The 20,497-nt window shown below is 38.8% G+C and overlaps 1 protein-coding gene across 1 annotated transcript in view; it reads right to left on the reverse strand.

Moving 5' to 3' along the window:
* Positions 1-20,124, reverse strand: part of CNGB3 (cyclic nucleotide gated channel subunit beta 3) — a 70,618-nt gene extending 50,494 nt beyond the window's left edge. Inside the window, exons 1-3 of the mRNA XM_068397171.1 lie at positions 20,017-20,124; positions 17,308-17,383; positions 3,632-3,743 (exon numbers count right to left, since the gene is read on the reverse strand). Coding sequence (XP_068253272.1) covers positions 3,632-3,743; positions 17,308-17,383; positions 20,017-20,124 — 296 coding nt within the window. The remainder of the gene's footprint in view (positions 1-3,631; positions 3,744-17,307; positions 17,384-20,016) is intronic.
* Positions 20,125-20,497: the final 373 nt, after the last annotated feature.

A 20,497-nucleotide genomic window follows, 5' to 3' on the forward strand; every position in this document is an offset into this window, starting at 1 on the left:
TGCAAGCTGGAACACAGGAGGTTCCACATAAATATGAGGAGAAACTTCTTTACGGTGAGGGTGACCGAACACTGGAACAGGCTGCCCAGAGAGGTTGTGGAGTCTCCTTCTCTGGAGACATTCAAAACCCGCCTGGACGCATTCCTGTGTGATATGGTCTAGGTAATCCTGCTCCGGCAGGGGGATTGGACTAGATGATCTTTCGAGGTCCCTTCCAATCCCTAACATTCTGTGATTCTGTGATTCTGTGATTCTTATAAGCCCCTTTTATATATTGAAAGGCCTTAATAAGGCCTCCCTGAGACTTCTCTTCTTCAGGCTGAACAACCCCAACTGTCTTAGCCTTTCTTCCTAGGAGATGTGTTCCAGCCCTCTGACCATTTTTGTGGCCCTCTCTGGACCTGCTCTAACAGATACATGCCTTTATTGTATTGGGGACCCCAGAGCTGGAAGCAGAGTAGAGGGGCAGAATCACCTTCTCTGACCTGCTGGCCATGCTGCTTTTGATGCAGCTCAGGATACAATTGGCCTTCTGGGCTGCAAGTGCACATTGCCAGCTCATAGATAATTTTTCATGTACTAATATCCCCAGGTCCTTCTCTGCAGGGCTGCTCTCAATCCATTCATCACCCAGCCTCTACTGATACTGGTGATTGCCCTGATCCATGTGCAGGACCTTGCACTTGGCCTTGTTGAACATCATGAGGTTCATATGGGCTCACTCTTCAAGCCTGTCAAGGTCCCTCTGGATGACATCCCTTCCCTCCAGTGAATCAACTAAACCACTCAGCTTGATGTGATCTGCAAACTTGCTGAGGGTGCACTCAATCCCACTATGTCATTAATAAAGATGTTAAATAGTATTGCTCTCAATACAGACCACTGAGGGACACCACTTGTTACTAATCTCTATTTGGACATTATACAAATGTAGATTAAACAGTGACAGGGAAAACTCATGGACAATGGAACTCTCAGTTGACTATCCTGTTGAGTTGTACGAACAGTCCTTGATACGGTTTTGACGAGTCAAACTAGCACTTTTCCAAATAATTCCCAGGTATGGGAATACACAGAAATTAGCATTAAGCAAAGGTAATTCACAAATGGCACTTCTTCAGGAAGCATTTTGTATTCTTCTAGTTGACCTCAGTGCCAGACAGTGATTTGAGCATGTTTCATTTGCTGCCATTTTTGTAGACTACGTGTATCTATTTGACTCAAATTCTCCATATGTGTACACATTTACATAGCTTTTCTCACATGATAAAGGCAGTTGATTTCTTTGAAAATATTCTAGTGAGTAAATTTGAATACATAGACTCAATAAGGTAGTGATCTTGATCCAGAACAGTGTCTGAATAGACTCCCATGAATCTTCAGGGGCAATGAATTAAATTCTCTCAAAGGCACAGTTTTAAAATGATTCTCCCTCCAGCTCTGAAAGCTGTATGGTAGATCTGTTTATAGTTTAGTTTCAAACAAATGTGATGGCATCAGTGCCATGCCTTCCAAGCTCTACTGCAGAATTTAGTGTGTAACTGTTTTCACAGTAGAATTTAACAAAGATTTGCTGTATTTTTAGAAGCTGTTGCTCAAATTAGACTGACTAGGTATATCTGGATGCACACATGACAGTGAGTCAGAACAGCTCTGGAAAGAGAATGTTTAGCATAAACATTTTAAATTTTCTTTTAACAGACAGATTTTGTCTTCTACTAATAAGCAACATAACCCTTTGTTTCATAAGCATATTGGAATTATGTTAACCATGGTTACAGGATTTACCAGTGGAAGTGTAAGCATCTAATAACATCCTACAATGACAAAAAAGGAGATGCTTTATCTAGGTTTTTATTGTTGAATTACTTATTCACATTCAAATTACCAAGTTATTATTTACAACATTTCCAGTCATTCTAGTTAGATTTATTTTTAATTGCATGTATTATTTTATAGAGGCATATGCATTAATTTTTTGCTTGTTTATTCCTTGTTACTGCACTAGAAAGTCTGTCTTGGTGAAGGAGAGGAAATAGCTAATCTTCTCTACAAGTTAAATAACTCCATGTCAGGTAAAGACTTTTGCTTTGTGTCATCAGGTTAATTAAAACAATAGAAGGCAAAAATAAGCAGGAGGAGTTTCTACCCTGTTCTGGACTGAGTGTATTCATTATTTTCCACTCAAAGGGATCTCAATAGGCTGAGGGGACAGGCTGGCAGGTACTTCATGTAGGTGAGCAAAGAAAAATGCAAGTTTCCATACCTGGAATGGAATAACCCCATGCAACAGTAAAGGCTTGGATCTGACTGACTAGAATCTAAACAGCTTTGCATAAAAGGATCTGGGGGTCCTGGCGGACAACAAATTGAATATGAATCCAGTGTGTTCTTGCAGCAATGAAGGCTAACTACATGCTGTGCTTTAGAAAAAGCATAGCCAGTTGATTGAGAGGGAGTGTTTTTTTCCTTCTGTGTGACATTTATGAGGTTGCATCTGTATCCAGCTGTAGCCTCCCCTGTACATGAAAGGCACTAATCACATGGTGCAACACTGGCAGATGGCTATTCAGATGACTGAGGACTAGAGTACAGGATATATGAGGAGATGCTGAGAAAGCTGGGTTTGTTCAGACTGGAGATGAAAAGTTGAGAAGATAGAGGTAATTGCAGTGTTCCACTACCCAATGAGTGGCTATGGAGAACACGGATCCAGACTGTTCTTTGAGGTGCACAGCAAAAGGATGAGGGGCAACAGAATCAAGTTAGAGCAAAGGAAAATTTAATTATATGCAAGGTAATAATTTTTATAATAAGGATGGTCAAACGGTGGACATAATTGCCCAGAGAAACTCTGGAAACTCCGTTCTTGGAGATATACCTTCACAATTATACTGAACAAGGTTCTGGGCAACCTCATCTAACTTGGGAGTTGGGTCTAACCTCTAAATTTGTCCTGCTCTTAGCAGGAGTTTGGACCTCTTTCCTTCTGGAGCAGCCTTCCAACCTGAGCTGCTCTATGAATCTATACTTCTGTAATGAAGGCAGACTATTCCAGGATTACTGTTTTCTAGACTTCATATTTATTTCTATTTTAGCAAAACAGTCAGCTAAGCTTTTTCCAAAGGTTGAATGACCCTAGATTTTCCCCTGAAGGAATATTACTATTTAATATGTTTGTCTCTTCTCAGGAAGAGACAGTCCTAATCCTCTGGTTGTGGAGACTAATGCTGATTTAATGGTACAACTCAGCAAAAAAATGTGCAGGGCAAAAAGCTTTTAAGTCAAAATGATGTGGCAAACATTCCAGCTATTCAGGGCAGCATCTTGGGACTTCCTCCTTTGCTAAGTCAGAGTAATAATAACTGAGCAGCAGCATAGTTAGATTTAGTATATAAGTATAGTTGAGCAAATCCTTTTCCTCATTCCTGCAATTTAGGATGGCGTACACAACAAGCTATCAAAAGCACATAATAAATGAATACCTCTTATATATGGTTGCCTTAGAATTGAAATAAAGCTCTTCAAATCCTTACAGGACAGGTGGGACTGTTAAAGAACTGAAATATGGCACACAGAAATGTTAAGTCTGGGAAAAAAAGCCTCAGATTTTTAAATTGAATTTACTCACTTAGCATCTTCTTTCCCATCATTGAGCTGACACTGTTCCTGTTGAATTGTCTTAGCTGGTTCAGTTGATTTTTCAGTTTTTGAAGGCTCAGGTGCATTTGCTGATACTGTATCTAGAAAAAAAGGTTTTAATTTTTGAATACCAATTTTAAAAGAATTATAATACTTTTGAAGGAATCACAGCTTGGCTGCTGTTATTCTTTCAGTGGACAAGAACTACACAACACTGATTCCAGGACCTGACATTTGAATAATTTCCTGCATAAATGTATTTCAGTGCCAGCTGTACAGAACATGTTTATGATGGGTGTACCTATTAGAATATGCAACTTCTTTGTGGTTTTTAAACTAAATGTTTCTGTAGCCAGCTCAACAATGGTCAATACAGATCTCTTCTATATTTATAAGCAAGAAGAGCTCACGCAGTGTGATAGAATTTTAGTGAGTGCTTATTTAGAAAAGTATGTAGAGGACAGATAGATAGATAGATCTGTCCAGAAACACCTTGTGAAATAAAGGAAGAAAAATTAAGAGTAGCTTATTTGCTTATGCATAGCAAATGCTAATGACATTATTTTTACTCCAGTGTTTGATTTGCATTAAACCTCTTGTGGCTTCAGCTGCCATGACAGTCCTGTTTGTTGCTGAGCGAATTATGATTGAAATATACCATTAAGGGTATGAGTATGTAGAACTTAGGCTAGTCTATTTCTTAATTTCTCTTATAAGTAACATTTTTAAAGGAGTTTAAGTGGGAATTTTGTAGAGTTTGAAACAAACTATGCAAATGGTATAGTCTCTTGCCATTTAAGTGGCCTTATATGATTAATTTTTCCAGTTAGTCCTATATCTTTCTTTTACATTTCCATGATGAAAAATAATTTGAAAGCTGTCATCAATCTGATACTCTACATAAAGGAGGAACAAACTCAGCCTTCATAAATACTTTAAGTAATATGATTATAGAGGAAAAATCTTGTCAGCAAAACATAATAGAAAATAAATCAGAAGCCTGTTGTGTATTTTAAATTCAAGACAGCTCAAAGAAAATCAAAACTTGAGTATTTTGGGTAGATAGTGTAAGATTAGTTTTCTAGTAGTTATTTTCCATATTTAGAGAGTTGTTATTCATTTCAGAGAGATAAAAGCAGTTACAACAGTAAACTGTTTAAGCTGCTCAGCTGGAAGGTGGTTGCTTGAAATGGCATTGAAACAAAACTTAGTGAAGGACAGTGGGTCAGTTTGTTTACAGCACTTGATAAACCAAACTACCTTCCTACTACCATTTTTTTCAGTTTTGGGATGATATTTTCTTTCAGGCATCTATTAAGAACAGACAATGTTTCTTGGGCTGAGTTTCAGATGATTACACAACCAGTGGGGCATTTCTAGTATTTTTTTGTAGTATTTAGGTTAAGAAGTGAGAATGCTGTACGTGAGCCCTGCTGCTGTAACAGAAATTCATTTCTTGAACAGGATCAAGGACGAGACCTAGACAGAGGTATCTGTGGATGCCAGAAATACTCAAGCCAGAGTCAGACAACGAACTGAACAGAAGGCAAAGAAATCCATGTTCCCCAACTTGCTGGTCAACTGGGTTTTGACTTAGCAAGTTTAGGGGTTAATTTTCAAATAGTCCCTTGGAGAAACATAGCACTATTGAGAATGAAGAGACAGCCTGCAGGATTTATATTATTTATTACCTGTAAGCTGGGAAGTTTTTTGTAAGGAATTCCATTTCAAGCTCTGACATTCGATTGGATTTATGGCTTAAATTGATAACAGTATCTTGCCCACTTAATGGAATTGCAGATTATTTTTTCCTTTCTGCAGCAGTTAGTATTGCAGTACTATCTTGAAGAAAAGTCTGTTGAAAATATAACACTAAGAAATGTTTCATCTTACCTGAAGGATCTGCCAGGGAATTTTCAAGGTACAAAATAGCAGACATTCAGGGAAGTGAGGACTCAGAAGAAGACTGTTGCTGTTCCTGTCCCCAAGAATGTCCAAGAAAGGATGAGTTTCTTATCATTTGATTACAGGGCTCAAAAATGCTTTTCTGGGAGTTCCAGTCAAAAAGGTATTTTTAGGAGGGAGGAATTTTAAAATGGTCTCAGGCTTCTAGCACAGTGAAAACATTCTCATAGTGAAATAAAAATTATTTCTCCTAGGAATTTCATAGACATCCTCCGTAAGAAAATCTCAGGGGATCTGCAGTTACGGAAAATAAAGGGGGTTTGGACCTATTTATAACTGACTAATTTGTGGGTCTTGCTACTGAACCTTAACCTGTTAAAATTTTATTTAACCCTTTCCCCAGGGGATCTCTACAAATGATGCTACCGACTCTATGCTTTCTTTGGCACACAATTCTCCTGTGGTTTTACGGTCAACATAACATGATGTAGAAAAGAAGATTCAAGAGCCAAAAATTTCAGCACTTGTGGTGGTTTATGCTCCCTTCTGAATTCATGGTTTGTAGTTTCCCAGTTCTCCCTGCCCTGACTCCACTAGCCAAAAAGCCATGTACTCAAATGTGACAGCAAGGCTAATCTCAACATTTCTGTAATTATCTCACTTTGGGAATTTTCTTTGTTATAGTAATTGCCCCTAGTTACATCTATAGCAGCAAGAAATACAACCTGATAGGAACAATCAGAACAGTGAAATGGTGCTGAAGGCCTGGCATCCACGCTCTATCTGTTTGAGGCAGTTTAAACCGGGTCTATTGTGATCCTCTGAAATGATTGACCATCAGCAGCTTAAGTAAAGTAGGCTGACTCATGAAGTACTACTTCTGGTTTAGTTTTATTCTAAAGGAATCCAGTCATGCATTCCTAGAAGTCTTTTGGTGAAAAAGCAACACAGTGGGGCACAATCAGGAGATTTGTTTCAGAAGGGCATTCTTCATCTGAAAAAAATTGCCAGTAAGGACTCACTATTTAGAGTGATGCGCTCCTGAATAAGACAATCCATCTCTGAAATGACAATGTGTGTATGGGAAGGGAAGACCACAAAGTAAAAAAATATGGTGCTTGCACATAAGCATCCCATTGCAGAAGGATAATGTCTTCTCAGCCTGCTGGATACTCTCAAAGTATTCAGTCTGAGGTCTGAACCTACATCAACCACTAAATGCTGACTGGACTCAGACTGATGGAAAACATTGTAATCCCATGAATATTCTGAACTTCCACAAGTTTTTAGAATTCATGAATCTCCAGGACCAGCATAGGGTTTATTAGTGTTAGGATTAGGATATCACGGCCTAGCACCACTGCCAGCTGTATGTTAAGTTTAGTTGTTTCTTTCTTTGCGAAATTGAGAGGGCTGTCAGTGTAGTCACATTTAAAAAACCCTGGTCACTCTTCACTGCTTAAGTCTAGCTCATACCCCTCTGATTTATGAGACCGGTCCCAAAGGAATGCCTTTAAGAACTACATAGTGTCATTTTAGGGAACATTTAGAGTACAACAACTGGTTTCTAGAATAAATAAAGATCCATCAGGTAGATGGCAAGGCTTACATGACAACAAAGAAATCTTTTATTGTCTTTACATAACTTTGGTCATGGTAAAGAAATCATGAGTGAGAAAAAGGAGGCAGAATTATGCCAAGGCACCAACATCTAAAGCAATTTTCAAAACAGATAGATCCATGCTTACTTGACAAAATAAGGAATCTGAATTTTTCTAAATGATTTCTGTTCCTGTTATATTGGAATATAGGTAGGTAAAGCTGCCAACGTATTAGCAGTGGGAACTGAGGAATGCAGCCTGCTGGTGTCAACGTATTCTAGATCATTTGGCCTTCCCATAAGAAAATACAATTTAAAATTGAGTTGGGATAAGTATTTCTGCATCTGTTTTAAGATGGAAGGGAAAAGCTCCAGCTGTGGAAGTGTAACTTCGTGGGCAAAACACTGCTCAGTGGAATCCCTCAAAAAGGTAGATGGTTAAATTGAGAGGCCCATTGAAACCTCATCATACCAGTCATCTGCTTAGGATGGCAACGAGCAAGGAACAAGATGCAGGTTATAAGACTGATTTGTTTCCCTCTTAGTCTTTCAGATTTTTCTCATTTTCCATGGGTCTTTGTTCTTTCAGGAGAGGCTTAGGCCAGACAAAAAAGTCATAAAAAAAGACTATTGGTGGGACATCAGTCTTTTACCTGTGTTATCTTAGTCGGGTTGACAATGCTTCCAGCTGAAGCTTAGTATTATTAAACCTTCATTTTTTATTCTTGTCCCCGTTTTTCATATCTCCGCTAAAACAACATTGGAACAGTATTGCAGCATCAGGTTAAGGTAGCCAGAAGACCTCTGTTTGTTGGAGGAATATACATAACTTATTCTGAGGCTGCTGAGTTCCCTTGTTCGTGTTTCCATAAAGCAGTTTTTGTTTTCAGTTTTCACTTCACAGTTTTAGACAGATACCCTTGACAGTCTTTCCAAATTAATTTGATTTTTTGCTGCCACAGACACACACATACTTGCAGAATAGCTTGTAGCAGAGTATTTCCCATTTTTGCAGTAGAGCAAAAAATCATAGAATCATAGAATCATAGAGTGGTTTGGATTGGAAGGGACCTTAAAGATCATCTAGTTCCAACACCCCTGCCACAGGCAGGGACACCTTTCCACTAGACCAGGTTGCTCAAAGTCTCATCCAACCTGGCCTTGAACACTGCCAAGGAGGGGGCATCCACAGCTTCTCTGGGCAACCTGTTCCAGCATCTAACCACCCTCACAGTAAAGAATTTCTTCCTCATATCTAATCTAAATCTACCCTCTTTCAGTTTAAAACCATTCCCCGTCATCCTGTCACTACATGCCCTTGTAAAAAGGCCCTCTCCAGCTTTCCTGTAGGCCCCCTTCAGGTACTAGAAGGTTGCTATGAGGTCTCCCCGGAGCCTTCTCTTCTCCAGGCTGAACAGCCCCAACTCTCTCAGCCTCTCTTCATAGGAGAGGTGCTCCAGCCCTCTCATCATCTTCGTGGCCCTCCTCTGGACTTGTTCCAACAGCTTTATGTCCTTATTATGTTGGGGGCCCCAGAGGTGAACGCAGTACTCGAGGTGGGGTCTCATGAGAGCAGAGTAGAGGGGCAGAATCACCTCCCTCGACCTGCTGGCCACGCTGCTTTTGACGCAGCCCAGGATACAGTTGGATTTCTGGGCTGCAAGCACACATTGCCGGCTCATGTTGAGCTTCTCGTCAACCATCACCCCCAAGTCCTTCTCCTCAGGGCTGCTCTCAATCCATTCTCCACCCAGCCTGTATTTGTGCTTGGGATTGCCCCGACCCACGTGCAGGACCTTGCACTTGGCCTTGTTGAATTTCATGCGGTTTGCACAGGCCCGGCTCTCAAGCCTGTCAAGGTCCCTCTGGGTGGCATCCCTTTCCTGCAATGTGTTGACCACACTGCACAGCTTGGTGTCATCGGCAAACTTGCTGAGGGCGCACTCAATCCCACTGTCCATATCGCCAACAAAGATGCTAAACAGGACCGGTCCCAATACCGACCCCTGAGGAACGCCACTCATCACTGGTGTCCTCTTGGACAATGAGCCATTGACCTTAACTCTTTGTGTGCAACCATCCAGCCAATCCCATATCCACCGAGTTGTCCATCCATCAAGTCCATGTCTCTCCAATTTAGAGACAAGGATGTCATGCGGGACAATGTCAAATGCTTTGCACAAGTCCAGGTAGATGACATCAGTTGCTCTTCTCCTATCTCCTGCTCTCCACCAGTGCTTTGACACCGTCGTAGAAGGCCATCAAATTTGTCAGGCGTGATTTGCCCTTAGTGAAGCCATGTTAGCTGTCACCAATCACCTCCTTGATTTCTGTGTGCCTCAGTATAGTTTCCAATAGGATTCTTTGTATTAATCTCTGGCTTTTAAGCCTTTTTTATTGAAAATTTAGGGTCTTTTTCCCTCTGCAACTCACAAAGCCTGAATATTAGAGTTTTTATTTATTATAACTGTGTAATAATCACATGAAACCGGGAGTTCAAGCTTCACAAAAAGCAGAATATTGTGAGGCTAAGCATAACATTGGAAGAGCTAGCAAAGTTGTTTTTAGTTTAGACCTGCTTATGTAGGACCAACTCCACTTTCATGTTTCTAAAATCTAGCACTGTATACACTCTCCTAAAACTGTAGGCATTAGTCCTAAGGACTTTTTTCCACAAAGGGAGCTGTTAGTATAGGCAGATTTGCAAATGCCAGGACACAGCACTGCTGAGTTGTTGTTTTTGCCATAATAATTTTGATTCTTCTAAAGCCTTCAGTCCTAAGCTTACATGAGAATTCGTCGATCAACAAACTTCTGTCGTGGGCCTAGCCCCACAGAGGTGATGCTGACTTCTCTTCTGGCAATAGGCAATGTCAGCAAAGGACTCTAAAACCCCATGGATCCACTGAGATGTTAGCTTGTGGCCATGAATGTTATCATGATCCTTCCACCAGTAGAGCATAGAATGTTATGTCCTAACACAGTAAGTACTTTGCAAACAGAAGTGCAGATTAAGTCAGTCATTTTACACTAATTCATCATTTATTCTACTTCCCAGTCCTATTGCTGTTGTTACTGGTATTCTTCAAAAGCCATAGACCTGCAAAAGGCTATTACCACCTCTCCAGGCTGGCTAGAACAGCTCCTTCCTCTTATTCCCTCTGAAGATCAACATGGCGATAGAAGAGCTGAGTTGCCTGCCTGCTGTTCAGAGCAAGAGAAGAGATTGCCTGAGCAAGCAGGCTCTTTTCTCCTATCTCACCCCTGCTTCTGTTCCTGCAAACAGCAGCAGGAGGCTTAGGGATAGGAAAGAAAGCACTTTGTGTTGTTGAGACCACCAGCCATACTGGTTATTCAGCATTAAGAGGTGTGCCTTTGGAGCAATTAGCCAATCTGAAGGGATTTTCTTCCAGAAAGTAATAAAACATACATCTCTCAGTCACTAGACTGGCTTTAAAGGCTTTATTTCTTGGATCAGTTATGTCCAGATACACATTTCATAGCCATAATAACTGGCCTTTAACATCACAAATGTATTACCCTTATTGCAAAAAATGAAGAAAAGCAAAATGACCAGTAAATGATTAGTTTTTAGAGATAAAGATATGAATAAATATCAGCAGCTAGATAGTAGCAGTTAAAGATATTCCCGAGTACAGAACAGAAAAAGTGCTCTTGCTTTGCCATACTTCAGAAAGGGAAGATTTTCTTCCTCAGAATTCCCAGCCAGCCGCATTGCCTTGTACTACCAAGTCTGACCTATGCTTCCTCTCCCTTTCTGGACTGGCTGGGCATATGTGAAGGCAGAACTTTTAATGGCTAGCAGTTACTTATGGTCCTCATATAAAAAGCAAAGAGTTCCCTGGGCTGCTTCTTTTGGCTCTACAAAAGCACATTTTAGCACAACTTGATCATTATCTGACATAGTCTCAGTTCATTTTGAATCTACAATATAGTGTTTTACAGTACCATTTACAAAACATTGACTCGCTTGTATGTTTTTCTTTGGTAGAAGCAGTAATTCCATCACAACACTTTAGTATAGTGTATATTTTGTATTAATTAAATATATTGTCAAATACTTTCTTCTACTGCTAACTGACTTTTACAAAAATGTAGGCATTTTAAAATAAACTGATGCTTAAAAAATACTATATTATCTCACAATGACAGTGTCGTACTCAATACAGTTAATTGACTTGCTATATATGTAATACAATTGTAAACCTTAACACTCAGTTCTGATGTTTATTGCCAGGATTAATGTGGCAATCTTTATTTAAAGATAATTTAATGTTGTTCTTTTGTATTCCTTCAGTAAAGAAAAAAGTCCTGAAAATCTGTTTGGCCTGAAGTGCCTTTATCAGCTTCTGAATACTTAGCAGCAACACAGAAGAGAAATAGTCATGGGAGAGTGCATGGGAATACATGAGGTTAGACAGCGTTGTTTGAAATGGGAAACACTGCATAAAGACATGGGTAGAGCCATGAGTGGCTAATATTTGAGTAATCTGTTTTTTAGTTATCTCAGTGACATGCATCCGTTAGAACCATAGTTTTAAGCACTTAAAATCAGTGATTTCTTTTGTCATTTCCTCTTTCTGCAAACTATTAAAAGTCTCAAAATAGGTTAAAATTCTCAAATAGGCTCTTAAATTTTATTACCTGCTAAGTAACACAGAGAGCATGTTCTCTTAAATAGCAGGAGTAAAGACTGGCTTTGCATTTGAAGCAGTAGAGTGGGAATGAGAGAACTGGTCTACAGACTTCCTGGGTTACTTCTGACATAGTTAATCATTTGCCTGATTGTCCTTGCCTTCCAGAGGTGTTCTTGAGCTATGTCCATAAATATTTGAAAGACGTGGCTATAAGGTCATGAATATGTCAAGAAAAATAAAAACACAGAAAACCTATGGAAGAAGGAGAGAAGCAGCTTCAGTTCTGACATTACAAAATACACACCTTTGTGACTTTCCAAGTAAAATTTTTTGAACAAATGGTCTGTGCAGGTGAGAACAGTTCAGAAATCAGTGGAGCTGAAGTAACACAATCAGTAAGTAGGTCCATCTTAACTTAATCCTCATCTTCAGTGGCTAACAAAATTTTATAAAAGTTTGTTTCCCATGTAAAGAAAGAAAGATTGTATGGAGAAGCTGGGTTTGTTTTCCTAGCATTTAGCCCTGTCATTCATGTGAAAAATGAAGATCTGAAAGGTATTAAAAGACTTCAGCAGGAGTGGAAGCAAGCTGATTAAACATATTCAAGTTCTTGGTAATCTTTAAAAAATACATTTAATGGGAATAACAGCTGCCTGTTGAGTGATTTCCAGTGAAGAGTATAAAGGATCAGGAGACAAGGAATGAGATTATTATTTAAAAATCTCTTTGCATTGACAGGTTTGGTTCATTGAGCTGCAGCATGTTATTACAAAATGCTGTACTTGATTCTTATTTTTTGAAATACAAACCAATTATTTAACCCTGGATTTTGAGGTGCTAGGAGACAGGTTTGGTAAAGCAGCTTAAGAGTCAGATTCATAACAGGTCAAAGGCAGGTTTTAGCTGTGAAATTTCACATTTAATTCAAATGTCCCTTCTCAGGGGCTCACAACTCGGTTGTAGCCCACGTAGAGTTAGTTGGTGCCTAATTAGCAGAAATTAGCTGGGGTTTGACAGCAACAGGATTTTGGTACCCTCAATAAATACATCTGCTTTATTTTTATCTACAGGAAGAGGGAGTGACCATCTTTTATATAGCAGCTAGTGATCAAAGCTTTCCTCTAAGAAGAGGAAGTCTTGGCTCTGGGACTTGTTTATTTGCGAGAGGATCAAATATCCGTTGTGAGAATTATTTTTTTCTTTTTTTAAAAGATTCAACAGTGTTGCAATATAAATATATACTGAAACCAAAGTTCTTCATTCCTCCTACAAAGTTCATGTTTCAATTAATTCTAGGTTAGATCCAGGCTCCGTGTTGTACTCTAACTTCTCAGACTTCACAGGTTCTTGCATTCTTTTCTGCATTCTTTTCTGCACGGTGGCCCAGCAATTACGAAGGCCACAGAATTTCCTCCTACATCTCTCTAGTCTAGACTTTACGTGGGTAGTTAGGGAACTCAACTGGAATATGAGAGATATGGGTTTGAACTCCCTTATTATGAAAGAGTGGAGGTAAAACAGCTGGGCTAATATATGAAAGGTGGCAGCTATCAGCAGCTTCTGCTGCTTTTCTTTTTTTAGTCAAACATTTAGTGGAAAAGTTAATATTCCTCGAGTACCTAAACAGAAGTATACTCACTGGGAGAGAGTCTGGAGTGGACCGAAGTTTCTTTTGAGCAGCCCTTCCTTTGAAGTGCTACATGTTCAGGGATGCTCCTTAAAATTCTTGTGGTTTTGTTGGGTTTTTGGTTTTGTTTTTTTTTTTACTCTATCTGAGCTTCTCACTTAGAATATAGATTTTCTGACTCTCTCAAAAGGACCAAAATCAACTCATGTGCTAGAGAATGGCACTTACATTTAATTCACAGGCAGGTATATAAACTTTTATATATCCTCTGGGTACTTTCCAAAGCATCTAGGCTCTGAAGACACTAAGTATCGCTGAAAATTAACATGATAATCTCCCAGATAGGGGGTTCTGTTTACTTTATGACCAGAGGTGCAATTGTAGCATGTACAGAAATACTATGATAGTTTTAGTCTAGCTTTCTCACTCAGGTCCTACCAAGAGCAAAGTGATGTCAATATGGACATTACTAAAAACTGCATAAATATCTTTGAGACATTTGTTGATTTAGTACAAGTAGGAAGACCAAAAACCAGAATATTGGAAACAGGCCAGTTTCTGGTGAGAGAAAAGTGAGAAGGAGATGAGGGAAGACTTCAGAAGAGCTGTACTTAAATGTGGTGCTGAGAAGTGTTTACAGGAAGGGAAAGAAAAGGGATGAGTTGGAAAGAATCATACTGGAAGGAGATGCTACAGGATGAAAGGAATGGTGATACAGAGAATGATAATGTAGACACCAGCCAGCAGGTGAAGGCTGGATGTGGCCTTTTGAATAGCATAACCACCAACAGAGCTATTGAACAACAGTGTGTAAAGCAAGTGAAGCATTTGTATAGCCAGTCAGTTATGGGAGGTGATAAATATGCAAAGAAACTATAGCAATTGGATTCAATATCACGGAGAACCTGTAATTAGGTGAATCACACTTTGTTAAATACATAAAGAAATGCAGGGAATAAATTAAAAAATGAATCCATTATGGAACAAACTGACTAAGCACAGAGAATTAATTACAGAGTGAACTAATTACTCAGAGAATTAATCACAAAGCAAGCTGGTGAGAGAGAGGGCAACTGAGGAGGTGGAGATGAGGCAATGAGTAGCCAACAAAGCAGCCAAAAGTACCAGGTGTTGCTGAGTGATGTAAGTGGCCAAGTTTTAACCAAATGGGCTGCAATTATGCCTCCTGCTGAGTTATCATCTGTGCTGGGAACATCATGCTGCCTTGTGAAGTGTCAGGAGAAAGGAAGAAGGTGATGGCTGGTTTTGGCCATGTGAGAAGAAGGAGGTGAAGATAAGCTCTACTCAGTCTGTTGGTTTGTGTTTCAGGACTATGGAGCTACAAAATGGGACTATGATTATAGGTTTTACTGGTCTATTTTATTCTAGTTATACCAGAGAAACCAATGAGAGACCTTGGAAGGGCTTTTCTCTAACTAGTTTTAACTTTGCCATTTAACTGATCTCCCTTAACTAGTGTTGTTTGAGCCCTGGCTGTGCTTTTAATAATTCTCTCCAAATTTGTATATACACTGCAAAACACTTTGTCTGGTCTCTTGTCATTTGCTTACCCACAGATATTCTTATTTTCTTCTTCTAGCAGCTGTCCACATAATTTTAGGTCTGATACAAAGTTCACCAAGTTTTGCAGAAGTCTTTATGTAGACCTTGCTATAAACTGTTTGAGACCAGCCTCACTTGTCTGACCAGAGATAATGGAGTTCGTTATTCAGCTTGGATGGTGAGAACTTATGTACAGGGTGCTGGAATTCATAAGCTTCTCCTGAGTTGTGGTGCCTGTGTAAGCCCTCTGGCTTGTATAGCTGTTGTCTATTTAACTCATTAGTACCCACATGCAAAAGGAGAAACTGTCTTGTGGCTGTTTGAAAATGTGGCTTGAAGCACCTTCCAGAAAACTATGGATTTAAAAAAACCCAAACAAACATAGAGCCTAACTATGTAATTATATTTTGCTAAAGGAATTGATGAGGTAGTTGCTTCTATGCCACCACATATTTTATATTTTAGAACGGAAAAAAAAAAAGTAGTTTACTATCCCAAAATATAGATTCATGAATTACACTAATCTGTAAAAATAGATCAGATTTTTGGATGGAAAGAAAAAAAAAATTCTATAAGCATACTTCATTCCAGTGTCCAGAAGAGAGCCACAAAGATGGTGAAGGGTTTAGAGGGGAAGCAGTATGAGGAGTGGCTGAAGTCACTAGGTCTGTTCAGCTTGGAGAAGAGAAGACTGAGGGGAGACCTCGTTGCGGTCTACAACTTCCTCACAAGGGGAAGTGGAGGAGTAGGCGCTGACCTCTTCACCCTGGCGACCAGTGACAGAACTCGAGGGAATGGCAGGAAGATATGCCAGGGGAGGTTTGGGTTGGATATTAGGAAAAGATTCTTCACCCAGAGGGTCGTGTAGCACTGGAACCGGCTCCCCAGGGAAGCAGTCATGGCACCAAGCCTGACAGCATTCCAGAAGCATTTGGACAATGCCCTCAGACACATGGTGTGAATTCTGGGGCTGTCCTATGCTGGGACAGGAATTGGACTCAGTGATCCTTGTGGGTCCCTTCCAATTCAGGACATTCTATGATTCTGTCATGGGATAGCATCTGTGATTTAATGTTGCTAAAAAGCCACAAAACATCAGATTTGATTTTTTCAATTGTTGGCTTATTGCTACAGTTAATTCATGGCAGATTTTGTTTTCCCTTGATTTAGTGCTACAGCCATTATATAAGAAGATAATCACATTAAATGAACTTCATTTAAATTTCATTATATGAGAAAAGGAATTGTGATACTTGTTACGATGACACAAAGCACAAGTATGGATTATGCATGTTTCCTTGTAGTCTTTTTCCAGTTGCTTCTCTCTCCTAAAATCATCTTTATCATAGAAAGCTGGAGGTTCCTCACCCTATACTTTGCTGCTCCGGTGAAATGAATGTGAATTGTTCTCCCAAAGGAACAGCATGAGGTGACAGGAAAACTGGACTTGGTGTTTTTCTCTAGTAGTGGAACATGGAAAAAGAAAGGGTTGCACCACTGATACTGTGAGGGAGGGAAGAGAGGACATGGCCCAGCAATAGTTGTTTCTTCACCCATCCTGAGCCTTTATTTTGGTAGCTGCTGCAGCAGTCATTCGGGCTCTGGTATAAGCAAAACAGGCTTGGCTATCGGGGAGTGAGGGAAGAGGGGGGCAGAATAAGCATGGCGAGCTGCCACTTCTTTCAGCAGCCAGCTGCTTAGGCAAAGAATTACCTTGTATTACTGCCCTGAGCTCTGTCTTCCTGTATTCCAGTCCTGGATGTCTTCTGAATGGTGATGGCAAATCATTTTTAATGGCATTGCTTTTTTTTTTAATTGTTTATTTGCTTTTTTTGAAAAAGTTTTCAATGGCTGTTCAATGAAAGAATTGATTGTCAGTTTAAAGTCTGTCTTGTCTTTGTAATACGTAGGAGAAGTATACCCAAAAGATACATTAAAAATATGCTATTTTCTTTCTTAAGCTACTAAACACCTTTATTTTAAAGTAAGGTTTCTAAGAAGTCAACTTACAGTAAGAGGAATAGATTTTGTTAGACTGGCTGATCAAAGTGGACAAGCTCATAAAGGGACTGTGTGCTTGAAAGTTTGTTGCATTTTATTATTGTTCGACAGTGCTCATATTTCTGTAATAAATTATTGGTTGGGGGTCAATGGGATTTCAGAGTTCATAATTTCTTCCACAAGTGAAAAAAAAAAAGATCATCACCTGGCAGAGCATTTGGAAGAGGAACAATTTTATTTACAGCCCTATATAATGTACATATATTTTGTTCAGATAATTTTTGAAAACTCATAAATAGCTTATTACTGACCTTGTTTCTTTGGTATGGGTTCTGCTTTCTTATTGGCCTCTGCTTTTTGTGGCTCGTCTGTTTTTTCATTTTCACCCTTAAAAAAGATAACCAGGATTAAAAACTGTAGGTGCTGGTTACTGAGAATGATAAGTATGGTTTGGTGTCTGCAACATTCTCCTAGGAATTTGATTAACCAAGTTGATGCATACTGAGATTTTTTCCTGGGTGCTCTGTGTGTGTTCTTGGACAAGACCTTCTAGTTAGCTTTGCAAAATGACTCAGATGCTGAAATCAAAAAGCGATGTCTTCACATCTGCCAGTTACGTGTCCTGGAGTTCTGCTCCTGCATGTTCCTAGAGCCTCCTTCACGTGGCTCAGTGCTGCCACTCACAAGCCAGTCTGCATCTCTGAATTAGTCATTCTCCTGGGTAAACCTTCTGCTGGGCTAGTAAACCTGGTATGTTTTGAGCTACTTTACCACACAGATCTCAATCTTTTCAAAATTCAGAGACAGTATCAACTTTCACTGCAAAAAATTAATGCTCTCTCACACTTACTGGCTTAGATCCATGAACCAAGTCCTCATGTACCTGTACCTTGGTTCGTCTTGGCTTTGACAGGGTGGTCTTTGGAGGAGGGAGTGAAAAGTGCATGGGGAGCCTTAGGTGTTCACAGTGCTATGTAAGAGCATAGTACGAATCTAGCCGATAAGCATTTGTTATCCCAGATAGAATAAATTTTCCTGGTGTTTATCATGCTGATTAATAGAGAAATATATTAGATAGTACAGGCATATGGAAAATTATTTCACTTTGGGAGATTTCAGAACTTCATGCACTTTTTTTTCCCCTCTTTCTCTCCAAACTCAATGGCCTTCTCTTTGAGTTTCTGAGATTAATTTGGGATTTGTCATTTTCTATGAAAGTATTTGTTTTTTTTTCTGTCTGCTTTTATTCAGAGAATCTGTCACTGAAGTTCTAATATACATATATATATATGTAAAATTAGATATTTTATATATATATAAATGAAAATTAAAAGCCCAATCAATCTCTGTACATACTAAGGGTACTTGCATGATGTTTTATTGTAAAGGTTATTTTCTTTGTTTCGGGCTTCCTCCTAGTAGTGTAAGAACATTAAAGTGAGAATAGTGCTTTACAGTTATCAAATACTATGTACGTTTCTTCTTTTCTCTTTAGATGGTGTCTCCTTGCAGGCAGAAAATGTCTTAATCCTTGACCCATCCATCTGCCTCCATCTTAACACTATCTATCATAGTGGAGGATGGTGGTGGTATGATCTGAGTGTTGCGCTGATGTATGGAATTATTCTGGTGACAAGAGTAATCTGTGTCTCCAGGAAAATCTAAATATGTATTTTTCCTAGAGCAGTTTGCCAAATGAGGTATCAGGCTGCACAGAAGTCAGCTGTTGAGATTCAGGATTTTTCTTCTTTCAAGACAATGTTTTATTGACCCAAGAAAACTGATGTGCGGAACTTTAAAGTGAGCATGGACGGTATTTTGCCTGCATCTCTGCAGTACATAGTTTGTTGAAGGTAGATATTTTTGCCGTTTTATGTGGATAGCAGTATGGAGATGTCTGTTCATCAAACAGTTGGTTTTTGCACACTTGTAATAATGACAAATCAAATTTGAGTTGTAGTTGGGCTGGACTAAACGGCATCTCTTCTTGAGTTTGTACAAACCTCTGAGCTTCAGAAAAATATCAGTTCTACGAAATGATTCAGTCTCACGAACATTTATGTTTCTATTAGTTTTACTGAAGTTAAGTCAGAGTCTCTTTATATGTGCTCGACTATTGTGAATGTGTTAAAAGACACTGCTTAGCTAAAATTAACTCTATAATGCTGGAGTTTCAGTTGTTTTGTTAAATATGAATTCAGACTAATACCTCAGGCTGATACTAAAGAACTTGTTTCACTTTCCTAATTATTTGATGAAACCCTAAATTGTTGCCATTTTGCCTTGTAAGGTTTTGATTATGTCAAGCTGGAAAAAAAACAAAACACTCTCTAGGATATTATTGGGAAAAGATAAAAATTCAAAGGTAATAAGTGAAGGAGTATCTATCCATCTGCCTAATTTTAAAATATTCCATTAATTAAAATGAAAAGAATGAGTTAGCTTTTACAGTAAAGAGCTAGATAAAAAATATAGACTGTAGACTAATACGACTTACTGTATTTTTCAAACAGGAGTTAATTGGTAAAACCAAGCCAAATAAAATACTTAAAAAAGCTACTAAATTACTTTGCCTTACCAACAATTATCAGGAAGCAGGCTGATATATACCTGTATGCCATTCCAGTATTCAGAAAGGATATACTGACATTTTCTGCCAGCAGGGAACAGGCTGAAGAGGAATACATCAGCACATAAAAAGCAGCCATACCAGTATTTCTAATTCCCGGTTTGCAACGTTGATCAAGACCTCTCATAAGCTTGTACTATTATTTCAGGTTAGCCCTATTTGGAATGCAACTTGCAAAAAGAGGAAATCTATATTTTCTTTATTAAAAAAAAAGGAGGGAGGAGGGGAATAAAGGCATTCATTTGATTTTACTAAATACCGATTGATATTGTGCGCAGTATGTTTGAAAATCTAAACTTTGACATTTATTTACATAAATACTTTCTAAACAAAAGGTAATATTAACCTTTTTTGTTAACCTTTATTGTTTAATAAACAATAAAAACTATACCTGGCCTGTAGATGCCTTGGGTGGTGCAGGGACACTTTCATTCTTGCAATCTGCTTCCTCAGGTGATAATTTTGCTCTAGAAAATACTGCTTTTAGTTTTTTAAACATCTTGCCTATTCAACTCTCCTGAAGACTCTATAACTCTGTTAACGTGAGCAGGTATATAGCACGTTTTCTTGCCATCAATCATCAAGCCAATTAGACACTTAATCAGGTTTAGGTCTGATTAACGCCTTAAAGAAATTCCTTGTCTGTTCAGTGACAGCTTTTTCTCACTGTTAGTACTTTTGTTTTATGTTGTAGACTAAGTTATTTCTAGTCTTAATGGTTACACTATATACAGACTCAACTTTTCATGCACAAATTCAGAGAAGAGTGAATAGTTTCTGGTTAGAATAAATCAGTGTCCAATCTTTTATATATTGGATATTAAGCATTTAGTTTATATTTAGAAATGAAGTTTTGAGTCCTAAAGACACCT

The sequence above is a fragment of the Nyctibius grandis genome, chromosome 3 (assembly GCF_013368605.1).
Source record: "Nyctibius grandis isolate bNycGra1 chromosome 3, bNycGra1.pri, whole genome shotgun sequence".
NCBI lineage: Eukaryota > Metazoa > Chordata > Aves > Nyctibiiformes > Nyctibiidae > Nyctibius > Nyctibius grandis.